Source organism: Mobula hypostoma, chromosome Y (genome assembly GCF_963921235.1).
Source record: "Mobula hypostoma chromosome Y, sMobHyp1.1, whole genome shotgun sequence".
Taxonomy (NCBI): Eukaryota; Metazoa; Chordata; class Chondrichthyes; order Myliobatiformes; family Myliobatidae; genus Mobula; species Mobula hypostoma.
In genome coordinates, this window is record NC_086130.1 from 2,314,794 (window position 1) to 2,329,190 (window position 14,397).

Here is a 14,397-nt window from a genome sequence, read left to right on the forward strand (position 1 = left end):
CAGCAGCTTGTCTGAGACAGTGAATGGCGACTGCTGGTGATGGACTATTCCCACAGACGTGCACTTTCATGCGCTACTCCGTGATGTCATTTTCCAGGTTGTCTCGATACCAAAGAAATCTCAGGAAATTTCTGTCTTTTGGCCTGACGACAAAGCAGCGGAACGTCTGTCGTATGTCCACTGTGATGGCAATGGAGTCCTTACGAAAGCGGATAAGTACCTCAAGAAGATTGTTGTTGAGTTCCGGGCTAGTCAGGAGGACCTGATACAGTGAGACTCCCTTGTGTTGAGCACTTGATTCAAAGACCACCCGAATCTGGCCTGGTTTCTTTGGATGGGAAACCCCAAAGCAAGGGAGGTACCCACATTCTTCATCTCTTCCAAGGGGAGGAGCTACCTCTGCGTGGCCATTCTGGAATATCTTTTCCATAAATGAGATGAAATGATCCTTCAACTCAGGCTCTTGTTAAAGGAGCAGCACAGTGAAGAAAGACAGTCTGCTGCTTGTTACCTGTTGTCGGGAAGGCGAGGTCGTGGCTCTCTGAATGGCAGGGGAGCTACCCAGCTATTGTTCTCATCTTTATAGGCTCCCTGTTCCATAGTCTTCAGAAAGGGTATATCCTCAACTGAAGGGCCCGTCTTGTCATCATCTTCTGTCTGTTGAAAGACACTCATCCCAGGTGGTCTCCATAGTCCTCACATGTGGGACCCTCCACATGGACAGGTGCAGGGAGACCTGGGCCTTGCTGCCGTACCACTTTTCCTTTACGACATAGCGATTAGGGCATGGTTCAAAGATGGAGTGGTGGCTATTTTCCAGAGTGTTGGTATAGTAGGTGCTCACAGAGTCCGGCTTGTGGACATTTCCTAGACAGACATTGCCAACAATTACCCATCCCAAGCCCATAGGGGGAGTCATATGGCCCACTTATCTGTTTCCATATGTTATGGATGCTCTTCCAAGCAGGATCATGATGGGAGCCTGAGGGTCGAGCTCTGGGATCTTTTGTGCCAGAGGTTTCAGATCAGCCCGACGCAGTGCTGCTTCTGGTGTGGGGATTTCAGAGTGATTATTCAGAATTACACTACACTCAATCAGTGTTAGTAGACAGAGAATAACCTGCCCGTCCATGGATTCCACCTGAAAGCCATGCGCTCTTATGCCTGCTGTCTCAACCACACCAGCACGTCTTGAGTAAGTAAAGAGAATTGTGGCCTTTGATTTTAAAAAGGTCAGAGAACTCAGACTTTACCAATGAGCGATTACTCTAATCGTCCAGTATCGCATATAACCTGATTGCCTTTTCCTGCTTGCCAGCTGGGTATACTTTCACGAGACAGATCTTTGAGCACGATTTTCTAGTGAGGTCTCCCCCACAGACCTGTGTACAGCTTGAGGAAACAGAAGCTTCTTCAATATTGTTCCCTTCCTCCCCACTATGTTCACGTGCAGGGGTTTGGGCCTTTGAGGATCAAGGAGCAGGTCCAGGGTGCAGGGCTGAGGTGTGACTCTCGCTTCCACATACAGCACACTTTATGCTGCTGTCACAGTTTTTGGCTCGATGTGCTGATGATGCACAGCATTTGTAGCAGATGCCATGCTGCTTTAAAAATGGTTTCCTGTTCTCCATGGACTTTTCCCTAACTCCACGGCATTTTTGGAGGGGGTGCAGTTTATTGTGTAAGCGGCATTGCCTAGCAGGATCCAATTTACTCTTACGTGCTGTGTCAGCCGAAGAGGAGGTGTAAGGAGACACTTCAGTCTTGTGGACTGAGATTGGAGGCCTCTGACTGCTGTACTTAGGAGCTGACTTTCCCATCACTGGAAGGTCAGTACTGTCTGGAATGAGAGAGAAGCTGGGATCATTTCACATCTTGGCTTGCTGACAAACGAAATCCACAAAGTAGGCCAATGGTGGAAAGTGAACATTATGCTGTTCCTTGAACTTAACACCGTACGAGAGCCATCCCTCCTGCAAATTATATGGTGGCTTTTGTACAATGGGGTTGATACCACGGGCTGTGTCTAAGTAGGCGAGTCCCAGCAGGTCCCCATCAGATTTAGCGGCTTCAAGCTCTATTAACAAGTCATCTAGCTCTCTTAGCTTCCTGTGGTCCTTGTTAGAGATCTTAGGGAAGCTATCCACTCTCCTGAGCAGCACATTCTCAATGATCTCTAACACTCGTCAAGTCTGTTCCAAGCCATTTTGAGCCCTCTGTGGGGGTGGTGGACACGCACAGCTCTTATCCCTTTCACATGTTCAGCTGACTCAGTACCTAGCCACTTCACCAAGAGGTCCATCTCTTCACTGTCTGTAAGGTTTAGACCTCGTATGGCATTCAGGAATGATGCTTTCTAAGCCCTGTAACTCTCAGGACGGTCACTGCAGAAGCCCTGCGGACACAATTTCATGTCTTGCAAAAAACCTGACAAAGTCCAACATGCCCTGACTATCAGCAGGATTAGCCTGTTGGGCCTCTGCATATTGGTGTGCTTGAGGATGATCTCTGTCATTAGCTACCTCTGTGTAACTCATGCAATCCATGGCTCCTTTTGAACTCCGCACTATCTGGGGCTTTCTACCCGAAGGGTGTGACGTGCGAGCGTCAGTGTGCCTTCCAACGAATGAAATATACTCCTGAGGATGACGGTCATGACTGGGCTTACCATCCTGAATGTGACACTCCCAGTAGCTTTGGGTGCACACTGTACAACAGTGGCTGGTTGATTAACACTGTTAGTAGAGACTCCTTCTAATGTAGGTGTTGACTGATAGGTAGCATGTTTTGCCTGCTCTTCCACATAATCTTTTGTGCGCTCTGCTGAATCATGGGTTTGAAGATCAATTTTGGAGCTGAGGTCCTCATTTTGCTCTTCCATGGCTGCCTCTAACGCTTCAGCTTTAGCTACCACAGCTGCAGCTCTTTTCTCCCCTTGATGGGCATCAAGTGATACCTCTAAGCGTGCTTGTTCCATTTTGATTTGGCTTTCCTTTTCTGCAAATGCTGCCTCCACTTTAGCAGCTTGGGCTTCAGCACGAGCTAAGGCTGCGGCCGCACTGATGGAGGAGGTATATGATCGTCTAGATGAAGACAAACCTGAGGCAGGAGACTTTGTCGGTTGTGACTGAGATCCTGATGACTTTTTGTACGACATTTTGAGAAGAGAATTGCCTTCGTATTCCAGAAAGTGTCGTTTTAATTTTACATACATAATTACTACACTGACAAAGACGTTCCAAGCTCTCCCTCAACTCTACGTGGAGAATTGTCTTGATGCCTACTGATGATGTCATCAACTACAGACACAGATCACATGACCTAAATGACTGCTATACAAAACTACCAGCCGAGGTTGCTAAATGACAAATAAAAATAACTAACTACTAAGGCAGCACAGATATTGTGTTATTACTTTCGTCAGAGGGTGGTGAATCTGTTGAATATTGAATTTATTTAAATTTGAGTATGTTTCATTGAAATATTGAGTATTTTTAATTCAGAGGTTCACAGGATCTTGATTAGAAAGGGTGACAAAAGTTATGGGGAAAAGACAGTAATATGAGGTTTAAAACAATAATAAATTCACCATTATTGAATGGCAGAGCAGAAATGGTGAGCCAAATAGCCTAATTCTACTCCTATGGACTTTTTCCTCATAGAACATAGAACATAGAATAGTACAGCACAGTACAGGCCCTTCGGACCACAATGTTGTGCCGACCCTCAAACCCTGCCTCCCATATAACCCACCACCTTAAATTCCTCCATAAACCTGTCTAGTAATCTCTTAAACTTCACGAGTGTATCTGCCTCCACCACTGACTCAGGCAGTGCATACCACGCACCAACCACTCTCTGAGTAAAAAACCTTCCTCTAATATCCCCCTTGAACTTCCCACCCCTTACCTTAAAGCCATGTCCTCTTGTATTGAGCAGTGGTGCCCTGGGGAAGAGGCGCTGGCTATCCACTCTATCTATTCCTCTTATTATCTTGTATACCTCTATTATGTCTCCTCTCATCCTCCTTCTCTCCAAAGAGTAAAGCTCTAATTCCCTTAATCTCTGATCATAATGCATACTCTCTAAACCAGGCAGTATCCTGGTAAATCTCCCCTGGACCCTTTCCAATGCTTCCACATCCTTCCTATACTGAGGCGACCAGCACTGGACACAGTACTCCAAGTGTGGCCTAACCACAGTTTTATAGAGCTGCATCATTACATGACAACTCTTAGACTCTATTCCTCGACTTATGAAAGCTAACACCCTATAAGCTTTCTTAACTACACTATCTACCTGTGAGACAACTTTCAGGGATCTGTGGGCATGTACCCCCAGATCCCTCTGTTCCTCCACACTACCAAGTATACTGCCATTTACTTTGTACTCTGCCTTGGAGTTTGTCCTTCCAAAGTGTACCACCTCAGACTTCTCCAGGTTGAACTCCATCTGCCACTTCTCAGCCCACTTCAGCATCCTATCAATGTCTCTCTGCAATCTTCAGCAATTCTCTACACTATCTCCAACACCACCAACCTTTGTGTTGTCTGCCAATTTGCCAACCCACTTTTCTACCCCCACATCCAGGTCGTTAATAAAAATCACGAAAAGTAGAGGTTCCAGAACTGATCCTTGTGGGACACGACTAGTCACAATCCTCCAATCCGAATGTACTCCCTCCACCACAACCCTCTGCCTTCAGCAGGCAAGCCAATTCTGAATCCACATGGCCAAACTTCCCTGGATCCCCTGCCTTCTGACTTTCTCAATAAGCCTACCGTGTGGAACCTTGTCAAATGCCTTACTAAAATCCATATAGATCACATTCACTGCACTACCTTCATCTATAAGCCTGGCCACCTCCACAAAGAACTCTATCAGGCTTGTTAGACACGATCTGCCCTTCACAAAGCCATGCTGACTATCCCTGATCAGACCATGATTCTTTAAATGCCCATTGATCCTATCTCTAAGCATTTTTTCCAACAGCTTTCCCACCACAGACGTAAGGCTCACTGGTCTATAATTACCTGGACCATCCCTACTACATTTTTTGAACAAGGGGACAACATTCACCTTCCTCCAATCCTCCAGTACCATTCCTGTGGACAACGAGGACATAAAGATCCTAGCCAGAGGCTCAGCAATCTCTTCCCTCATCTTGTGGAGCAGCCTGGAGAATATTCCATCAGGCCCTGGGGACTTATCTGTCCTAATGTATTTTAACAACTCCAACACCTCCTCTCCCTTAATGTCAACATGCTCCAGAACATCAACCTCACTCATATTGTCTTCACCATCATCAAGTTCCCTCTCATTGGTGAAAACCGAAAAGAAGTATTCATTGAGGACCTCGCTCACTTCCACAGGCTCTAGGCACATCTTCCCACCTTTATCTCTAATCGGTCCTACCTCCACTCCTGTCATCCTTTTGTTCTTCACATAATTGAAGAATGCCTTGGGGTTTCCCTTTACCCTACTCCCCAAGGCCTTCTCATGCTCACTTCTGGCTCTTCTCAGCCCCTTCCTAAGCTCCTTTCTTCCTACCCTATATTCCTCAACAGACTCATCTGATCCTTGCTTCCTAAACCTCATGTATGCTGCCTTCTTCCATCTGACTAGATTTTCCACCTCACTTGTCACCCATGGTTCCTTCACCCAACCATTCTTTATCTTCCTCACCGGGACAAATATCCTAATATCCTGCAAGAGATCTCTAAACATCGACCACATGTCCATAGTACATTTCCCTTCAAAAACATCATCCCAGTTCACACCCGCAAGTTCTAGCCTTATTTTAGGTTCACCAGATTGATTCCTGGGATGGCAGGACTTTCATATGATGAAAGACTGGATCGACTAGGCTCATACTTGTTGTAATTTAGAAGATTGGGGGGGATCTTATTGAAACGTATAAAATCTTAAAGGGATTGGACAGGCTAGATGCAGGAAGATTGTTCCCGATGTTGGGGAAGTCCAGAATGAGGGGTCACAGTTTGAGGATAAAGGGGAAGCCTTTTAGGACCCAGATTAGGAAACACTTCTTCACACAGAGAGTGGTGAATCTGTGGAATTCTCTGCCACAGGAAACAGTTGAGGTCAGTTCATTGGCTATATTTAAGAGGGAGTTAGATATGGCCCTTGTGGCTAAAGGGATCAGGGGTATGGAGGGAAGGCTGGGGCGGGGTTCTGAGTTGGATGATCAGCCATGATCGTACTGAATGGCGGTGCAGGCTGGAAGGGCCGAATGGCCTATTCCTGCACCTATTTTATATGTTTCTATGTTTATGTTTATAGCCTCATAATTTGCCTTCCCCAATTAAAAATTTTCCTGTCCTCTCTGATTCCATCCTTAAGATATTAAGATAATTTACCAGATTAGTTTTGTCTTCCATTATAAAAATGGATACTACGATCTGTAACACACCTAATCTCTAACATATAAGTTGACCATTGAATCTTACTTTCAGTGCCCTTGGAATTACATAACATGGAGGGGGAAAAAGATGGCGGCACGATGGCAGCGCGCGCGGCCACTTCGGTGGTGATGTCTGTTATCTGTCAAGTAGGGGACCGTGCACAATTCTGATTTGCTGGAGACAGACGTGAGAGCATGGAACAGCATCTAGAAAATCTTCTGAAATGCCCGCTTCGCTGCCGCTGCTACTGAGTGGTAACTGAAATCTCCGGAGCTGAAGACCCCAAGATCTCGGCTTTGCTTGTTTCAGCAGTCGGGGAGAGATCGAAGGCGCTCGGCAGAGGATGGCGCTTGGGAGGCTGTATCGGAGAGGCTGGTCGGAGGCTTGAAGTTTTCAGACGGATAGACTCGGGGTCGGCTGTGGTCAGGTGCTTCCAAGGTATGGACAAGGTGACGGTGCCTGGAGGTTTATGGCGGGGAGTTTCTCCCTTTTGCTGCCTGCTATCAGGGACTCGGGAGTCGATCGACTCGGGACTTTGAGACTTTTTTTTACTGTGCCCATGGTCTATTCTGCATCAAATTATGGTATTGTTTTCCACTGCGATAACTGTATGTTATAATTATGTGGTTCTGTCAGTGTTAGTCTTTGGTCTGTCCTACTTTCTGTGATATCACTCCAGAGAAACATTGTATCAACTCTTAATGCATGTACGCATTTCTAAATGACAATAAAAGAGGACTGAATGTTCTCATAATCTAATCTAATTAGCAATTAAGGGTGCTTAGATACATTATGTTAGGGCTTGATGATTTTTATTCCTTAAGTGTTCTAATAACTTTAAAATAAGATTTCCTAACTGCACCTCATCTCATTTTCAATCCTTTCAGCTTTTCTGATACCCTCTTTATTGAAGATTGATACAAATAGTTAAAATGTGAAGTATTTGTCAATTATTTTCAATAACTAACTTCTAAAATTGCTATAAGGCTTTATGTTACTGGGAAGGAAATCAAGCCATGAATTAAGGTAAGGATGACCTTAAAGTGAACCATAAAATAATGAATCATTTTATCAACTATACTTTTGCTTTACAATGGCATGACACTGATATACTACCATCAATATGACTACTCAATTAATAAAGCAAAGTTGAGAAAAAAGTACTGTATTAGAAAGGTAACTGAACAGTTAAAATTTTAAAAATTTTTTAAAAAGCAGATGAATTCTAAAAATATCCAAAAGTACCAGTAGAGCTACTAGGACTTGATGTTTCAATCCCTATGGTAAGTCAGCACTCTCAATGTTGGCAGTGGGCTTGGAGTGGTGACAAGGAGGGAGGGAAGGTACGTCATCGGGGTCATCAGGTGGGTACCCTCCTTCTTTGATATTTCATTGATAAGCCCACGACATCTCCAGAGGGCTCAACGGTGCTATCTGGCGTCCCAGATACACCTCCCTAAGTTCCATACCCTCCTGTCTTCATCTTGCAGCCCAGTTGTTGTCTTTCCTTTTAATCCAAATCCAATTGCTGCTTTCTTCTGCTGCATTTGACAAGGACTAGATTGCTTGTTGGAGGGAGTGACCCCTCACCCCCATCTTCTTCAATAAACCGGTCGTAGATGTAGCAACGAATCCCCTGTATCCCACTTGTACAGGGAAAATCTTGGTCTTCCAGCCATCAACAGGAATTCTGTAGATGCTGGAAATTCAAGCAACACACATCAAAGTTTCTGGTGAATGCAGCAGGCCAGGCAGCATCTCTAGGAAGAGGTGCAGTCGACGTTTCAGGCCGAGACCCTTTGTCAGGACTAACTGAAGGAAGAGCTAGTAAGAGATTTGAAAGTGGGAGGGGGAGGGGGAGATCCAAAATGATAGGAGAAGACAGGAGGGGGAGGGATGGAGCCAAGAGCTGGACAGGTGATTGGCAAAGGGGATATGAGAGGATCATGGGACAGGAGGTCCGGGGAGAAAGACGAGGTGGGGGGGAACCAGAAGATGGGCAAGGGGTATTATCAGAGGGACAGAGGGAGAAAAAGGAGAGTGAGGGAAAGAATGTGTATATAAAAATAAATAACAGATGGGGTACGAGGGGGAGGTGGGGCATTAGTGGAAGTTAGAGAAGTCGATGTTCATGCCATCAGGTTGGAGGCTACCCAGACGGAATATAAGGTGTTGTTCTTCCAACCTGAGTGTGGCTCCATCTTTACAGTAGAGGAGGCCGTGGATAGACATGGTAGAATGGGAATGGGATGTGGAATTAAAATGTGTGGCCACTGGGAGATCCTGCTTTCTCTGGTGGACAGAGCGTAGGTGTTCAGCAAAGCGGTCTCCCAGTCTGCGTCAGGTCTCGCCAATATATAGAAGGCCACATTGGGAGCACCGGACGCAGTATATCACCCCAGCGGACTGACAGGTGAAGTGTCGCCTCACCTGGAAGGACTGTCTGGGGCCCTGAATGGTGGTAAGGGAGGAAGTGTAAGGGCATGTGTAGCACTTGTCCATCCTCCCGCCACCCCACTAGGAATAGGGTTACCCTGGTCCTCACCTACCACCCCACCAGCCTCTGGGTCCAACATATTATTCTCCGTAACTTCTGCCACCTCCAACAGGATCCCACCACTAAGCACATCTTTCCCTCCCCCCACCCCTCTGCTTTCCGCAGGGATCGCTCCCTAAGCGACTCCCTTGTCCATTCGTCCCCCCCCATCCCTCCCCACTGATCTCCCTCCTGGCACTTATCCTTGTAAGTGGAACAAGTGCTACACTTGCCGACACTTCCATTCCCGAGCAACCTGCAGAATGCTTACATCTTTTGATGTTATATGGTGCTCTGGAGGTTGGCCTGCTGGTACAAATGGTGTGATGTGGACATTTCCTGCCGATGTTTGTGGGAGAGCATTTGTGGTGATTCGCCTCTGTTCCAAGATTGACAAGAACTTGGTTATGCTGCCAAGTGTACTGCCCCTGGGTGAGGCTCGTGTTGCATCCTGTTAAAATGTGCCTTAGTCATCCAGGTGCTTGACAAAGAGAGCAAGCGGGGTCTTCTCCCCACCACTGGTTCAGGTTCTGGGGTGTGGGTAGGATGTTATAAATGTCTCTGATGACAAAACTTAGCCGAGATCCCTCCATCTCCCAGATGTCGCGCCAGCTAAGTTTCCTCTTTTCCAGGCTCTCCCAATTAGTCCATTGGCCCTGCTTGGCCATTGAGACGGCCCTGGCGTGTCGCTCTGCCTCCTCCTGTCTTCTCAAATCCTCCACCATGAGTCGTCTCTTCTGCACTGATGTTGCCCTGTGCCATAATGAATTTTAAGCCAAATATCTGTTTCCGGCCAAATCCTCATTTCAGGTTACTGATAATAATGGACCACAATGTTATATTCCATTCACATACCAAAAACAAAACAAATCCCAAGGAGAAAAATAGCTCCAACCAACATGGTTCTAGGATAAAAGCTTGAAGGTATAGCTTTAATTTAGATAAGTCACAACCTACCACAATGCTAATGGACAAAAATATCTCAAAGCACTTAATTAAGGGTGAAAAGCAAACAATTAGCCATGGAGAAAACGTTAATCAGAATCAGAAAGTTTTAAAGTTATTTTGGAAAGACACAAGGAAGAAGTCCAAGTAGGTTTTTAGTTTCATAACAAAGGAACAAGATGATAGAAAAAGCTGTCACAAATAACAGATGATAGAAATGATTTCCCAAGTTCAACAACTGAAGAAGGTATGAGGAAATTGAAGTAGTAATGAGTTCACATGAAAAAAACATTTTACTGGTAAGATCAAACAATTCTACACTCCAGCACAAAAAAAATGTCATTTCAGTTGAAGATCTCAACTGAATTTTGGATGACTTGCAAATAATGAATGTGGAACATAGGTAAATGACACTTTACACCAAGTGATGTGAATTAATAAGTAAGTCTATTAGTATTGTAAATGGAATACAGAGGATCACGAACTGATACTAAAGTTACTCTAAAATGCAAGCTGCTCCAGTATACATTGGACATATATTGAACTGGTTTTCACCGGATTTGAATACCCTGGAGCTCCAATTCCATGTCAAGCAGTGATGAAAACAGTTCCAAATCCATTTCCAATGATAAAAGCATTTCTTTGGATATGAGTGGAACATAACTGCATGTAGAAAACTTTTAAACGTATTTTGTTCATGTTAAATATAAGCCAGCTATGGACCCCTCCCACCCTCCTGTCTCACCTTATCAGCAGCTGCAAGCAAATCATCTGCCATTTTGTCAAGATTTGGTGCATTCCCTGTATAAATAAAGCACATCATCTCCTTAAATACTTCAGGCTCCACGTCATTGATTTCCACGCGGTTCTATAAAAATTTAGGGAAAAAGAAAAGAATTTTGAATAAAATTCATCCTCATCTACAGTGTCCACATTTCAAGTACAAAAATTAAAAAAAAATTAACTGTTGTATCAACTCAGACTTTATAATAACACAATTACAACTTTTATATAATCATATAACAATTACAGCAGGGAAACAGGCCATCTCGGCCCTTCTAGTCCATGCTGAATGCTTACTCTTACCTAGTCCCACCGACCTGCACTCAGCCCATAACCCTCCATTCTGTTCCTGTTCATATAATTATCTAATTTAACTTTAAACGACAACATCGAACCTGCCTCAACCACTTCTGCTGGAAGCTCGTTCCACACAGCTACCACTCTCTGAATAAAGAAGTTCCCCCTCTTGTTACCCCTAAACTTTTGCCCTTTAACTCTCAACTCATGTCCTCTTGTTTGAATCTCCCCCACTCTCAATGGAAAAAGCCTATCCACGTCAACTCTATCTATCCTCCTCATAAGTTTAAACACCTCTATCAAGTCCCCCCTCAACCTTCTACGCTCCAAAGTATAAAGACCTAACTTGTTCAACCTTAACTGTAACTGAGGAGATGAAACCCAGGCAACATTTTAGTAAATTTCCTCTGTACTCTGTCAATTTTATTGACATCTTTCCTATAATTCAGTGATCAGAACTGTACACAATACTCCGAATTTGGCCTTACCAATGCTTTATACAATTTCAACATTACATCCCAACTCCTGTACTCAATGCTCTGATTAATAAAGGCAGCATACCAAAAGCTTTCTTCACCACCCTATCCACATGAGATTCCACCTTCAGGGAACTATGCACCATTATTGCTAGATCCCTCTGTTCTACTGCATTCTTCAATGCCCTGCCATTTACCATGTGTGTCCTATTTTGATTAGTCCTACCAAAATGTAGCACCTCACATTTATCAGCATTAAACTCCATCTGCCATCTTCCAGCCCACTCTTCTAACTGGCCTAAATCTCTCTGCAAGCTTTGAAAACCTACTTCATTATCCACAACGTCACCTATCTTAGTATCATCTGCATACTCACTAATCCAATTCACCACCCCATCATCCAGATAATTAATATATATGACAAATAACCTTGGACCCAGTACAGATGCCTGAGGCACACCACTGGTCACCGGCCTCCAATCTGACATACATATAAAGAATACTGTACAGAAGCATCTTGTTATCCCATAACTTTGCATAACTATACATTCAACAATTTAGAAAAACCACATTCCACTGGATAAAGTATATTCATTACACATTTTAAAAACTGGTAAGGCTAATGAGGGTTAATAATTCTTAACTGTTTGAATTCTAGGAGATCTTATAGGTATGGCGGAGCAATACTTTTTTGCATAATCTTACGTGCACAAAGAAATTTAGCAAACTAGTCCCATTATGTAAAGTTGCAAAAAAATTACCTGGTTTTCTGCATTAATTACTCAAAAAGTATGTCCTGAACTTCATCTAAATCACAATAATAAACAAATACAATTTGCCTGAACTAATAACAGACAATTATACCTCCTCGTCATTACTGAGTACACCCTTTAAACAAATAAAGTTTAGGTTAAAATAAGTATGTGATCCTCTGGGGTAATCCCTACTATAAAAACTGTTTGGAGTTGGGTGATTCAATCAATGAGATGAGAATGGAGGTGTGGGAAGTAGACGTGCCACACCCTATAAAAAAGGTCACACAAAGTTAGGTTGCTTTTCATAAGAAAAATCTCTTCATGTGAATAAATGCCCTGATCTAAGTAACTCTCAGAGGACCTTAGAAGAGGAATTGTGGAGGTGCACGAAGCTGGAAAAGGGTATAGAAGTATTTCTTAAGATCTGTGTGTTCATCAGTCCACAGAAAGAAAAATTGTGTACAAATGGAGGAAACTCTGTACTGTTGCTACTCTCCCAAGGAGTGAGCATCCTGCAAAGATCACACCAAGAGCACAATGAGCAGTGCTGAAGGGGATGAAAAAGACCCCAAGGGTAACAGCAAAGGACCTGCAGAAATCTCTAGAACTTGATAAAGTCTCTATTCATGTATCCCCTGAATGAAAAACTTCAAACAAAAGTGGTGCTTATGGAAGGATATCATGGAAGAAACCACTGTGCTCCAAAAGAAAAACTTGCTGCATGTCTCAAGTTTGCAAAAAAATCTCTCTGGATGTTCTGCAATGCTTCTGGGGCAATGTTTTATGAGCAAATGAGATAAAAGTTGAACTTTTTGACAGAAATGCACATCACTATGTTTGGAGGAAAGAGGACACTGCAGACCCACACTGAAACATCATGCCAATTGTGAAGAATGCTGGAAGAAGCATCATGGTTTGGGGTTACTTTGCTGCCTTGGGGCTTGAAGAGCTTACAATTATTTAGGGAATAATGAAGTCAAAATTGTACCAAGCCAATTTACAGGAGAATGTCAGGGTTGCAGTCTATCACCTGAAGCTTAATAGAAGTTGCATGACAAAACAAGACAATGTTGTGAAACACAAGATTAAATAAGACTATAAGACATAGAAGTAAAATTAGGCTATTTGGCCCTTAAGTCTGATCTGCCATTCAATCACGGCTGATCATTTCTTTTTTCTCTCCTTAGCTCCACTCCCCTGTCTTCTATCCGTAACCTTTGATGCCATGTCCAATCAAGAACCTATCAAGCTCTGCCTTCAATTCAGCCAATGAGCTGGCCACATATGCTTGTGGAAACAAATTCCACAAATTCACCACACTTTGGCTAAAGAAATGTCTCTGCATCTCTGTTTTAAATGGACAGCCCTCTATTCTGAGGCTGTGCCCCCTTGTCCTAGTTTCACCCACCGTGGGAAAGATTCTCTGCACATCTACTCTGTCTAGGCCTTTCATCATTCATCCTCTTAACCTTCTGAATTCCATCGAGGACAGATCCAAGCTATGAAACGTTCCTGGTATGATAACCCTTTCGTTCCCGGAATCATCCTTGTGAACCTCCTCTGGACCCTCGCCAATGCCAGCACATCTTTTCTTAGATGAGGGGCCCAAAACAGTTCACAGTACTCCAAATGTGGTATCACAAGTGCCTTATAAACCCTCATCAGCACATCCCTGCTCTTGTATTTTAGAGCTCTTGAAATGAATACTAACAGTGCATCATTGCATTTGCTTTCCCCACCACCTTTAGAGGGTCCTGCACAAGATTCTAAAGTCTCTTTACAGCTCAAATGCATTTTCTCCCCATTTAGAAAAGTCTGCACATTAATTTCTTCTACCAAAGTGCATGAGCATGTATTTTCCAACATTGTACTTCATTTGCCACTTTCTGACCCATTCTCCTAATCTGTCTAAGTCCTTCTGCAACCCACCTGTTTCCGCAACACTACCTGCCCCTCCATCAACCATTATAACATCTTCAAAGTTGGCAACAAAGCCATGTATTCAATCCTCTAATCATTAATATACAGCATAAAAATGGTCCCAACACTGACCCCTGCTGAACACCATTAGTCACTTGAAACCAGAAAAGGATCCCACTTGCTGCCTCCTACCAATCAGCCAATGCTCTAACCATGTTAATAACTTTACTGTAATACCATGGGCTCTTAACCTGGTAAGCAGC

At 43.8% G+C, this 14,397-nt stretch overlaps 1 protein-coding gene across 1 annotated transcript in view; it reads right to left on the minus strand.

Moving 5' to 3' along the window:
• LOC134341066 (speckle-type POZ protein-like) overlaps positions 1–14,397 on the minus strand; it is a 202,829-nt gene that overhangs the window by 70,729 nt on the left and 117,703 nt on the right. The window contains exon 7 of the mRNA XM_063038816.1: positions 10,649–10,771. Within this exon, the coding sequence (XP_062894886.1) occupies positions 10,649–10,771 (123 nt within the window). The remainder of the gene's footprint in view (positions 1–10,648; positions 10,772–14,397) is intronic.